The sequence below is a fragment of the Prosopis cineraria genome, unplaced genomic scaffold, assembly GCF_029017545.1.
Source record: "Prosopis cineraria cultivar Desert tree isolate PC_DT_omini unplaced genomic scaffold, ASM2901754v1 PC1981, whole genome shotgun sequence".
NCBI lineage: Eukaryota > Viridiplantae > Streptophyta > Magnoliopsida > Fabales > Fabaceae > Prosopis > Prosopis cineraria.
In genome coordinates, this window is record NW_026557306.1 from 5931 (window position 1) to 20017 (window position 14087).

At 31.4% G+C, this 14087-nt stretch overlaps 1 protein-coding gene across 2 annotated transcripts; it reads right to left on the reverse strand.

Annotated features, from left to right (window-relative positions):
- Positions 1–783: 783 nt before the first annotated feature.
- LOC129301246 (protein NRT1/ PTR FAMILY 2.13-like) lies at positions 784–11845 on the reverse strand. 2 transcript variants are annotated; one of them, XM_054939821.1, is made up of 4 exons: positions 11642–11845; positions 11336–11553; positions 2039–2104; positions 784–1565 (listed from the first exon to the last, which is right to left on the reverse strand). In XM_054939821.1, exons 1-3 carry the CDS (start codon positions 11721–11723, stop codon positions 2069–2071), a joined length of 336 nt encoding a protein of 111 aa, XP_054795796.1. In that variant the 5' UTR covers positions 11724–11845; the 3' UTR covers positions 784–1565; positions 2039–2068. The 2 variants fall into 2 exon arrangements, with proteins under 2 accessions (XP_054795796.1, XP_054795795.1); XM_054939820.1 differs by lacking the exon at positions 2039–2104 and having other exon boundaries at positions 11642–11844.
- Positions 11846–14087: the final 2242 nt, after the last annotated feature.

Genomic DNA, 14087 nt, shown 5'->3' on the forward strand with positions numbered 1-14087 from the left:
ATGGACAAGGTTTGACCAGAAGTACCCTGAGTTCAGAAAAAAAGATAGGAATTTACATCTCACATTATCTACCAATGGGATGAACCCGCATGGAATGTAGAATAGTACCTATAGTATATGGCCTGTGATGATGGTCATTTATAACTTGTTGATAGGAAATTAGTCGCTTATCCTCAAAATTACACTAAAACTAACCCTAATGCAATATAAGGCCAACCCTAGGTCATCTCCCAAGGAATGGTTTTAAGTCTAATTGAAAGTTATCTAGTGAAATAAATCAACCAAAGTTTGTAGGAATTTAGTTACCTAGCTAATTATCTAAACTAATTACCTAATATGCAAGTAATTAAAATACTAGTGAAAGTGAGTGAAATGAACTTCCCTTTTCACAATAATGGAACCCTAGAGATTAGTTGAATTTGGATTCATTATCTTCTCATGATTAGGCTAAGTTTAGCTTCCCTTTCCTCTTGACTAAAGCTGTCATGACTTAAGAAAATTATCCAAAGCCAATTAACCTAATTAGCTAACCTCCCTAGGTCTTAGATTAAAATCCCTAGTTCAATTAACTAATTGGTGAAGACATTAGCCAAGTGATTCACTCAAAATCCTCTCTCAACAGCCATGGTCAAACATATAAATTGAGCAACCACAAGATTATGTCAAGCTACTCAACAACACAAGCATTAACACCATAAGATTATGCAATATTAACACAAGAAATTCACTAATTAAAAAACACAAGATTATGTGCCAAACAAAGAGTGGCAAAATTCAGTCATGGTTGTCCAAAGAAGAAATTGAATGAAACAATCCTCTCTCTTTACATCAACATCAAATTCAAATTAGAATTTATAAGCTAAGATGATTAAACCCTAGATTAAGGAATTTAACCATCTAGTAAAAAGAGAAGAGGATAGGAAACAAAAGAACTTAGCCAATTTGAAGCTCAAGACTCATCCTCCATCTTTATCTCTCTAGGATTTCACAAAGAAACTTAGCCAATCTTCATCTTCAAGAACCTTAGTGATTGCTTGTGAAGGCCAAACTCCATAGCTCTTGAATGATGGAAATGAGCTTCAATCTTTGTGAAAATGGAAGGGATGGAATGAAAATAAAGAGAGGAGAAGAATGGTATGAGTTTTGTGGAGGTTTGGTGACTGAAAATAGAGGTTAGGGTGCTGAAAAATGAAGAACAAAAGAGAGAAAATGAAGAACACTATGAACAAGAGAGAGAGAATGTGGAAGATGAATGAGATCAGTGTTGGATCTCATTTAGGGCTTAAAATGGCATGCTCCTTGGTGTTTCCCATCAGCTGAAGCTTAATTAAAAAAAAAAAAAAGAAATTAAAATGTAAATGGGAGCCTTGTCACACTTGCAAGGTAGCAACTTCCTATTGGTTTGTAGATGATTCCAATGTGTGCCTAACTTCTCATGTGTCATCCACATCATTTAGGCTGATTTAATCCCTCAAAATAATCATAATTCACGTACAAACCATCAGCCATTGATTTCAAGGAGTGTTGACCTCAATTGCCCAATTGATGCACAAGTCACATGCCACCTATGTCACATAAATCACATAATTCAATTAAAGAGCATATGATATAATAAAATTTAATTCATGTCCAAAATTAAATTCATAATTAGAAGGGAGAATTTATTAAATTAACCAAGTTTTAGGCTGCACAAAATTATATAAAAATTTTCACATAAAGCTAAACCAAAAACTAGGACAAACTAAGACACTTAAGAAAGTGTTGACTTTTTTATTTAATTACTCTCAAACTAAAATGAATTTTAAAAATATAATCTCACCACTCATCAAATGGACATAAAATGCACTTTGTCAATTTTTCTTGTACATTTTCTCAAAATTTATTTTTTTGGACCAAAATACCCCTAGTGCACTGAACCTAGAAACTTAAGCAAAATTCCAAATCTAATGCAATGTGTGCACTTGAAGGTGATAAATCATTAATAAAAAGGTCCTAATTGACAAATAAAAGTGGGTAACAAATGTGTTTTATCACTTGCCTCCTTAGCTTTGCATGAAGCGAAAGTATATTATGTTGTCCTTGCTAATCTTGGGGCCAAAGCAGCCTGAAAATGACATAGATGTTTATTTGGAATCACTTATTGAAGACTTAAAGCTAATATAGGGGACAGATGTGTAGGTATATGATGCCTACAGAGAAGAGATATTAAATTTGAGAGCCATGCTTTTTGGTACAATCAATGACTTTCTAGAGTATGGTAATTTGTCAGGATATAGCATTAAAGGACAACTTGGATGCCCTATTTATGAAGAAGGCACACATTCAGTAAGGTTGCAACATGGTATGAAGAACGTGTACCTTGGGTATCACGAATGGTCAGGTAACAAACATCGATATCGTCGTTAGAAAAAATCATTTGATAGGAAATCAGAAGAAAGAAGGGCACTAAAGTAGTTGATTGGTGAGGAATTGTTTGAGAAGGTAAAAGATGTTGATATTGAATTTGGTAAACCATTTGCGAAGCATGTTGGAACAAATGGGTGGAAGAAAATGTCTGTATTCCTTGAGTTGCTATATAGGAAACCTTAAATGTTAGACATTTCCTTGATTTAGTACATATAGAGAAAATGTTTGTGATAATCTTATTGGAACATTGCTTAATATTCTAAGAAAGATCAAGGATGGCATTAATGCAAGGTTAAACATGATTGCAATAGGGATGATAGAAAAATTAACACCACAAGAGAAAGGAACTTGTACATTTCTTCATACTACGACTGATACATTATCTAGAAAAGAAAAGAAAAGTTTCTGTGAGTTTCTTGCTACAGTCAAGATTCCATATGGATACTCTTCAAATGTTAGGATTCTTGTTTCAATGAAAGATCTAAAGCTAAAGGGTTTAAAGACTCATGATTGATGGAGAATTTTATTCTAGTGGCCATACATGGTATTTTACCTGATAATGTGGGAGTTATAATTGCAAAGTTATGCTACTTCAAGTGTCTTTATAGTAAAGTAATTAACACCAACAAGTTGCCAAGGTTGCAAAGTTGAATTGTGCAAACATTATGCCAGATGGAGATGTTTTCCCCTCCTGCATTCTAATAGTACATTTAGTTAGAGAGGTACAATTATGTGGTCCTGCTTATTTGAGATGGATGTACCCATTTGAGTGTCACATGAAAGTATTGAAAGGTTATATTAAAAGTCAAAGTCGACTAAAAGATTACATTATTGAACAATATATTAATGAAAAGGCTGTTTACTTTTGCAGTCAATACTTAAAGAATTCAAGGATTGTTGGTAAAGAATGTATAGAAAGGACAACAAGAAGAAAAGTTGTCACTATCTCAAGTGACTAGTGAGAAAAAGTACACCTTTTTGTGCTATACAACTCTCCAGAGGTTGATGAGTATGCTAAGATTCACCAGGCAAAGCTAGAGAGGTAGAATCCTTATTGATTAGATGGTTGGATCATCAAACTACACGATCAACAATTTATACGCTAGTTGAAAGAGCATACAGAAGGGAAGTATAATGCCGATCCTAATTTAGTTCCTGATAGATTGAGATGATTATCACTAGGGCCGAACAAGCATGTCCTTTCTTACATGAGCTATATTATCAATGGGTATAAGTTTTACATGAAAGAACACGATGATTAGAGCATGATGCAAAATAGTGGTGTATCTGCCATAGCTGATGGCATGTACATTTCCAATGCAAAAGATAAAAAACCCACCTATGCTAGAATGCATTACTTTAAGGTAATTGAGCATATTTGAGAGTTGGATTATATGTCCTTTCAAATTTCGATCTTTGATTGCAAGTAGGTTGAAAATAATAATGGGTTAGATGTCAATGACTTTATGTTGATTAGGGTGAATCTAAAGAAGGAAGGGTATAAAGAAGATCATTTCATTTATCTATCTCAAGCCAAACAAGTTTTTTATGTCAATGATCTTGTCAATGATCTTGTTGATAAGGAATGGTCTATTGTTTTGTGGAGTCACATGGAAGTTGAAGAAATGAAAGTTGTAAAAAGTGATGAAAATGAGTAAAACAAAAAAAATGATGAAGTTGATGTTGATCCGTTTCATGGGACATCATTTGAAAATAATAATGGCTTAGACAATATTAAAGATAGTGCTTTTTACGTAAGACATGATCACAATGAGGGCGTTTAGATTTTTAAGAAGGGGAAATCAATTCAATTAAAGAAGAAAGCTGTTAAAGTTAAGAAAGAATTAGTTAAAAAAGTAGTTAGGACAAGAAAAAGGAAAAGAACGAAATAAATAGGTAAATGACTATTTTTGACTTACTATTTTTTCATTTTGATATTTTTGATTTAATCTTATTAAGATGTTGCTCTTGTTTGAATTATTATTGTTTTATTTAATCTTGATTATTGATGTCTTCATAGGTAAATGACTACTGAGGGCGATCATCTAGATACTAGATCTAAATCTAGTACTCCTAGCAAGTAAAATGATGATAGCAAGTAAAATGTGACTAATAAGGAGGAAAAGCAACTAAAGAAGGGGTTGGTTGTGATGGAGCAGGTGACAAAAGCAAGAAATGAAGGCAAGAAGTTTACTATCAAGTGGAATAATAAAAATCAAGTAGTTGATAGTAATAATTTCATCAGTTATATTAGGGTGGTAGCGAAGTCTTTTGTGCCTATTAATTTAAAGTAATAGAGGAATGCAACTCCCGCAATGAGGGATGTGGTATGGAATACTATAACGGTAAGATATTATCACTTTGATTATTATTTTAAACTTGTTTATGATATATGTTCTTCTCACAAGTTGACTTGTTTATTTTGCAATTGGGATTTGAGATTGAGGAAAGGAGCAAGAAGTATGTCCTATAAAAGATCAAGGTAGCCCTTCAAGCTTTTAGAAGTTTTATCTCTCGTAAATTCTTGCAAAACCCCAATGTGGAGGGCATTGAATACACAGTTCCTCCCCTTATTAGGCTGATTGTAAATTTGAATGAATGGAAATATTTTGTTAACTCATGCCGTAGTCCAGAGTTTAAGGTATTATTTTTATTATTCTATCAAAATATTGTTGCTTTTGTTGGCATTTATTTCAACTTATTGTCATGTTTTGTGTTTTTAAAGGCATTAAGAACCAAAAACAAAGAGTTGGCGAAGAAGAATGAATACACTTTTAAGGTTGGGCATAAGGGGTATGCGGGTGTTGAAAAGGCCTTGATTGAAAAAGAGCAAGTGCTAGAGGGTTCTATATCTCATGGCAAGATTTGGACTGAGGCTTGAAAGAACAAACAAGGCAATATTGATAATCTAAAAACAAAAGCGATTGTTGATACAATAGTAAGTGTTAACGATATAATATTATTAATTATTTGTTTTTACTTATTTACCTTACTTTTATTGCTTCATAGGAGAGCTTGACTCAAGAGACATCAGTAGGCACTCTTACTACTAATGGATATCTTTGAGAAGGTATTGGGGGAATATTGACCATCTTGGTTGTGTTTGGGGCGTCGGTTTTGATGTCACAAAGAAAGAATACTTTAAAAAGGGATACAAGCATTGTAAAAAGACTACTTCTTTTGCTGAGGTTTTAGAACTGAAGCAAGAGCTAGTAGAATAGAAGCAACAGATACAAGCATAGTCACAGCAGATACAATAGCAATCTAAACTTATTGACATGCTATTAAATCAGCATAAGTTACGGCTTCTACTGAGTGGCGCTAGCTGAATGACAGTTGCACAGTCTCATCTCAGCTCCTACCTGAGGTAATAATATTGATTTTCCTAGCCTTATTCATGGTAATGTTATTCATATTATGTAATAATTTTGTCTTGTTAGGGTGAGGCTGATGTTGATTGTTTGGGTGAGGATGGCAGTTCGGTTGCATTGGGACGAATATACAATATTGTTGGCTAAATCATGCTTCAAAAGATTCTCCCTGAAGGGACAGTCAAGGTTTCTTTGAAGATGGCTGAAAAGCCTAATTATGATATATCTCACCTCACTAAAGATGCGAGGACAGTAGTAGATCCTTTATAGCTTTGTAGCATGGCCAGTTCATTTTAAAATATTTTAATGTCGTCCCTAAAGGTATAACATCTAAATTCATAACTGAAATTTATTTGCAGTTGATCTCTAACTATGTGTGTGTGTGTGAAAAACTAGCGTGTTGATAAGCTTGTGGCCAAGCAAGCACCAAAGGCTATGAAGGCACTAACGAATAATAAGTGGAAGAGGGGAAATGATAAGAACTCTGTTAACAAATTCAAGGAGTCCATCACATTTCCCAATAATGCACCGAAGGTTCTCCCTTAAACCCATGTGCCTAAAGCCTCTCAATCAACACCTCAGTGTTAATTAGTTACACCAGACAAGCACCAAAAGTTGCTTAAGACTTATACAAAGATGCAAGAAAGAGTAATGCTCCCTTTCCCTACAACAATGTATGGAGATCCAGAGTCTATCGATCAGGTCAACAATGAGGTTTTAAGTGACTTATTCAACCATGCACAAGCTACCACTACTTTGTATAACTTACATATGATGTACGTTTCTAAAACCTTACATTAGATATTTACCAATATTTATATTTTAGTCATTTATTGATCAATTTATGTTGACATTGTTTAAGAAACTTGTACATCACCATGCTTGCTGGAAGAGATGTAGCAGAAAGGGTTATTCTCATTAGTCCCCACTTGGTCTCTCCTTATGGCGATGAGACAATGAGTCCTAAGTAAGGATTAGAAATAGCTCAAAAGCTTTCTAAATACTTCGAGCAATATGGTGCTAATAAGAACAAAATATTCATGGCACCTTATTGTGAAGAGTAAATCATTTTATGATATTTTACTTTCTTAAAAATTAATTATGACACTTCCTAATTGTAATCATTATCATAGAGGGCATTAGATGATACTTGTGATCAATCCAACTATAGAAAGAGCATGGTATCTTGACCCTATTAGAGGTGGTGATCCTACCAACAGACTGCATATAATAGAGATGATTAATTAGTAAGTTAACTAACTGTTGTGCATATATATATATATAATTTGTTCTTCTTATATACATATTTCTCATATCAACTTTTCTATTGTATCTTAGAGCCATTATCATGTACTGCACTAAGGTCAATCAGCAATCTCGATAACTAATAATGGGTAACGGTCGCCTTGATAAAGCAACATCATGGACAATTACCAAGGTATATGTATTTATCATTTATTGTGTATTTATAACATAAATATAAGTCATATCATGTCATTAACTGATCAGATTTTTTAATCCAATGTGTGATCATAGTGCTTGGAACAACATGACAAAGCTAGGGATTATGGGTACACTATCATGAGATATATGAAGGACATAATTCAACACGCTCCTATCGAGACTCTTCCAGACATATATATATATATATATATATATTGTTAACCTTCTCTTCATTATTTAATATTTTTAGTAATTAACATGACTTTAGTTTGTTGTTTTTGCAATTAGTACTATGAGGATACATATTGTGACACATTTACTGAGGCTCAAGTGAAAGAAGTCCTTGAAGAGCTAGCACGTGGCATTTTTCAAGTGTGGTTTAGCTATAACTACCAGCAACAGTGAAGGAATAAATGATGTTGGTATATATTTAAAGTTGACATACATATAGTTATACCTACTTGGTCAATTTTTTGAAATATGAATTTTTATTTTGGCCACTTATAGGTTTAATTTAAGCTAGTTCACATTGGACATAGCTTACGTAGTAATGCACCATGTAAATTTCATCATTTTATATATAGAATAATATTGTTGGTGTTGAAATTTTGTTATAGGTGTGCTGGATACTATATTTTTAAATGTTCAATGTAGGGGGTTATTAAAAATGTAAAACATGTACAGGAAAAAAGTAACTCAAAATATTCAACGATTATATCTAAAAATTGTTGAATATCTGACATTATATATTCAACAGCTAAATTTTTAACCATTGAATATATTAAGAATATGCAACGGTTTATGAAAAAACCGTTGCATATTCTCTTGTAGTTAAAGAAATCCCGTGGCTATATGTTCAACAGTTAAAATGTATAACCATTAAATATACTAAGAATATGCAACGGTTTAAATAAAAACCATTGCATATTCTCTTGCAGTTATTTAAAAAAAAAAGATCCCATGGCCATATATTCAACGGTTTTGAATAAAAAAACCATTTAATAAAGGTTAAATATTCAACGGTTAAAAACCATTAAATAAAGGTTCAGAAAATATTTAGCATGATTACTCAACAGTTAATAACCGTTAAATATTATCTAAAATAACTGTTGAATATTGTTATTTTTTGTAGTAGTATGACTTATAATAAGGATCAATGGAGTAAGTTACATTTGACTACATACGCAACATAGAAAGGAGTTAAAATTAATGTTGACTAATTTACTCATTAAATTTGTCCAAATAAATTTCAATGCTTTACACTATTGCCTCTATTAAATTCATAAAATTTCCAATAGGTTGCACAATTTCCTTATATACGAGTCACTCATTGAATAATTTTAGCTCTCACTTCTTGAATGTAGTCAAGGGCTAATCAAGGAAAACTAATTAACGTATCAAACATGACTCAAATTAAAAGTGATATATATATATATATATATATATAGTGATTTTGAAGGGGGAAAACTTATAAAATTTGCTAACTTATTTTGATTGGATTAAGTAATATCTATGATACTCCCTCTATCTCAAATTATATAACACTTTTAGATAAAATCTCACATATCAATAAACCTCATTAAATACACTTAACAACCTTATCTTTTCAAAATAAAAATATAAACTTTCAAAAAGCACCCATAATTTAATATATTGAAAAAAGAAGAGATGGAAATAAATTATAGAGGGAAAGAAGGTAATATTAAAATTAATGCATTTAATGAAATCTTAATCTATCCGAAGTGTCTTATATTTTGGGATAAAGTAACTTCTTCAAAATTAAAATGCCCTGTAATTTGGAATGGAGTGGGTTTTTTTTTTTATTGAATATCACTTCATTAAATACTGTGGACTAAATCATTTACACCAACTTTGAGACATCGGTTGGTGTTTTAAATGTTAGTGGATGTAAATGATTTCATACACCTGAATTAATACTGACACTAATTCTATTCATGTAAACGCCATAACTACCTAAGGGTATGCAAAAGTAATAAACAATGCGTGTAGTGCATGTGTGACTGTGTATCAACAAAATTAATGCTTATCCAACTGAGGAAGGATAAGCGCATAATGAATGACAGATGTACGGGAACCAATATATATATATATATATATATCATCAAAAGAAAACAAAAATTGTGCGGATGAGTGTTTCTCTTTGACTTTGAGTTGTGTGAAAGTGGATTGGATAGTGTTTGTGATTAAATGAGAAAAATCACGTCTATGAATTGTTTGAAATCTGAAATTAAAGTCTTTTTTCTAAAAAAATTAGAGTTAAGTCTGTGGGACTTTTTAGAGTGTAAAATATGATGTGAGTATATTATTTATGGACTATAAATATTGCTGCATGTGAATTTTATATCATATACTCCCTTAGTTGACAAATGTAAGTATTTTTAACCAAATCTCGCTTCCAATAAAAATAGTTACCTATTTTTAAACTAATCTTATTTTTCTATACTCAATCCTATTAAACACCTAATAATAAATATAAAGTCATTATCAATACGGGCATTTTTTTTTTAAAAAGCAATGATTATATCTCGAAAAATTAAAAATGCCTTACATTTTTAAACATCTAACTCCTCAAAAAAATGCTTTACATTTTTGAATGAAGGGAGTATAAATTAGATTGATACATACTTATATATTTGAAACCTGTCTTTGGAGAAATTACAATGATCCCTGTTGATCGTGCTTTTATTTTTCATGTAGTCTATTACGTGAGTAAAATTATGATTACAAGTAGTGATTTCATCGTTAAAAAGGCTAGCGGAATAAAATACAAATTAAATGTTGAGAACTTTATTTTGAAACTAAAAAAGAGTTTATTCTGATATTAAAAAAAATAAATTCTGCACATGACATAAAAGTCCTGCTATGCTTTAAAGAGCATAAAAACTACTAAATGTTATGTCTCACACTTCAATGCCTATATAATAAAATTTTGATAAAATATGTTTCAGTTTGATAAAAAGAAAAAAGAAAAAATAGTTTCAGACATTAATTTAAATTTTAACTATATAATTGATAATGTTTTATTGAAAATTCTAATATGGTAGTTATTTTAAAAACAAAACTAAAAGGAAAAAATTATACTTTTCGTTGTTAAGTGTTATATTAAGTTTTAATTTCATTCATAAACTTTAATAACTTTATTTTTAATTACTTAAATTTGAAATTTAATTCTTCACTTCATTATGCAAGCATTTTCGGTTAAGTTAAAAGTGTCAAAAAAAGTTCACTATATTCTCAAAGTTAATAATTAATTTTTTAAAAAAATGACCTTTTGCAAAATTAATGTTTTAAAGTGTCAGTTATTTCCAAACCACTCAGAAAGTTGTTATAACTCTGAAAAGAATTAATAATAAAAAGGTCACTTGCAATGACTTTAGCCTATACTCCCCCTCCCGTATATAAGTTCATCTTTCACAGTAAATTGATAGTTTTATAGGTCACTTTACATAAAGTGATAGACTATTAATTATTCTTTTTTTCAATTTTATTCTTCCATAATTTTTTTATCAGTAAGGTAAAAAATTATATATGCGAGATAATTTGTTTTTAAGGAAGATGCATAGAGGTAAAATTACCCAAGAGGTTTTGCATCCGCAAGTCAATGATAGTAAATAGATCCCCATTAATTTTTATAGAAGAGATCAATATTCCCCGTCTGTTTTTATAAAATTAATGAATGCTCATATAACATTGTTGACTTAATTAAATATATCATAAGCCCTTGGAGCAAAAAAAAAAAGAGAGAAGGGTTTTTAAATATTTTTACACCTCAACCCTAAATAAAAAATAGGATAAAGAAAAACTGAGAAATATGTAGGTTGAAACTAGACCAAAAAAAAATAAAAAAAGGAAACAAGGTGTTATCAGAAAACACAAGTATGGTGTGAAAAACTTGGAAAAACGCATAGAATGGTTCAAAAGATCAGTGAAGAGTCATCACTCACAACAGAAACGTGAGGGTCTGGTTTGAGAAACCTCTAATCATCAATCAAACGAATATAGACAGTGGTCCAAAAAAGTATCACACACACACAGACACACACACACATAGAGACAGAGAGCGACAGAGAGAGAGAGAGATGGAGAAGTCATACCACAAGAGAGAAGAAAGAAGCGAAAGCGATGGTGGCGAATCGACCAGCATAAGCATCAGAGACGAAAGCACCAATGAGAGGTCCAAAGTTAGAGAAACCAAACCATAAACTCACAATAATCGCAGCAGAAACGTGATCCATGTGAAGATCCCTTGTCAGATACACCAGAAAGTTCGCAAGCAGCCCAAACACTGCCAGCCTCTCAAACGTCTTATTCCCTGTAATTAATCAATCGTTCACATGCACACACAGATATATATATATATATATATATAAAATCATTCACAGAAGAGAAAGAAAAGAGACCTAGAATATAAGCAATGGCTTTCCATCCACCACGCTGCTTCTTATCGGTTTCGCGTCGTTCTTCAGCTCCGGCCAAAAACATTTTCCCTCTTGATTCTCTTCCTGGCTAGTTCTCGTTCGCGCTCTGTGTGTGTGTGTGTGTGTGTGTGTGTGTGTGTGTGTGTGTGTGTGTGTAAAGATGTGATGTGTTAATTTTAGGATTGTGTGGGTGTGTTTTGTCGGTATAAAATTGGAGGTAGATGAGTAATGATGTGAGTAAAGCAAAAAAATAATGAAGTTGGGTTCAAAGAGTGTACCCGTAAAAGCAGAGAGAAGTTAATTTAAAAGCGTTAGGATTGAGTAAAGGAGAAGGGATCGAGTCACATACACGCCACTGAATAATGATTTAAATGGTCATAACCAAAATTAATGAAATGAATGAATGACTTGTTGGAGGGACTTATATGGCGGTTGATCTATTTTTTCCCCTCATGATCGCTTTAACCTTCATAGATTGATTGGTTGATTGACAAAAAGGAATTTTCAAAACAGAAGAAATGTACGTGTAGCATAATTTTTTAAATTTCTAACAATAGAAAAGATGTCTTAATAACTCTATCAAAAAAGATGTCTTGATAATTAAAGTGAGTTAAAGGCACAATCAACGAGGATTGGTCTAGTCTCATGAAATAAGCTAGTCCTTTACAACATGCCAAACCAATATTTGAATTCTTGTTGGAATAAATGCTAATATTTAGTATCCAACCGTTTCTCAAATAAAATTGTTTACAATAAAAGAATAGTTATGAACAATAAGAAAAAAGTAAGTTAAAAGGGATATACATATACTTAATTCTTAAATTCTGAGCTACTTATTAATGTTAAATTTCGAGTCACACACACATATTACTATTGATATCAATTAATAGTAAATTATGCATAAGTCTCTAACTTTTGGATTTAGTAAGTGACTTAAATATACTCACCCAATGAATGTTTCAATTATAATAATTGGATTTCATTAATACTTGAAAATTATCATAATATATTTTCCCGTGAAAATTCAAAATAACCCTCATGATTAGAATACTCCTCACACACATCATCCCTAAAAAAAAAAAAAACAGAGAGAGATTAGATGTTTTCTAAGTATCATATGACAAAATTTCTAATAGTCATTCAATTAAATCAAACAATTGTTATTGTGGCATGTAAGACAATAAGCATATTTGTGCCACTTATTGAATCTAAATGCATAAATTTTCTGTTATATATGTGGGTGCGCATGCAACTATGCACAAATAACTTCTTTTGACATTTAAAAATCCATAGTGAATACCTTGAACATTTTTAAATGCAATATGAAAGTAAGTCATTAACTTTGCCGATAAGGAGAATAAACTTTCACTTTTTCTCATATTTAAATGATATTTTTTAATTTGTATTACATTCTTTCTCATAATCAAAGAGTTTAAATATGAAATAATATTAAAAAAATGTAATTATGAGTATGATAAGAGGGAGTATGATTTTAAGTTTAACTCAAAACTCAAGTTAAGTAGTTCTTACCCTTTTCCCCATTTCTCTTGAAAATATTAAAAAAAAATCAAACTTTAACAAGGTTATACAAAATAGGGATAATACAATTGTTGGTCCTTTTACTATTATTATTATTTTTGTTGTTGTTGTTGTTGTTGCTTCAAGTCGGGTAAGTTTCGTGTATTTAAAATGTTAGTCTCTATATTTTTAAATATGATCATAAGGATATGGCTAATGTATACATAAACATTGTTACTTTTTATGTCCACTTGTTAAAATTATATTGAGTTGTATAAAAAAGACAAGCAAGACACTAAAACAAAATCTTTAATGCGCAATAGATGAAGCTTTCACTATGCTAGAAATGGACAAAAATGCCAGTTTAAAACCATCATTTATTAGGTTGTTATTTATTGTCCTCACCTTTATATGACAGGTAATTACCCATAATTTAATCAAGGAATAATTATGGTCAAATGTCCCCATCATATAAAAGTACACAAGGTATGGCATAAAACTAAAATACCAAGTGAATAAATGACAGGCATTCATAATAACCAATAAATGATGGGTATTCATAATATCCATCATTTATTCCCTTAAATATGATGGTTATTCAAATCAAGGATTCATGGATTCCCAACTTGAAATGACGGTGGCTAAGATTGGGAGGATGCGCAAATTAGTTAAGTCAATCCCTAAGTGTAGCTAGGGTGAAACATAGCCCATCTCCTTAGGAGCTAAGCCAAATTGATTGTGAGGATTCTGAAGTGCATACAAATTACCACAAGGTCTTTAAGTGTAGTGAATTTAAATTTAAAGTAAAACTAGAACTAGAAACTAATAACAAGACAAGGCAAGAAAAGTGTGTGTCTTCCCCTTTGAACGAACGTGGCTTCTAGGAATTAGATGGTGAAGAAATCATTAT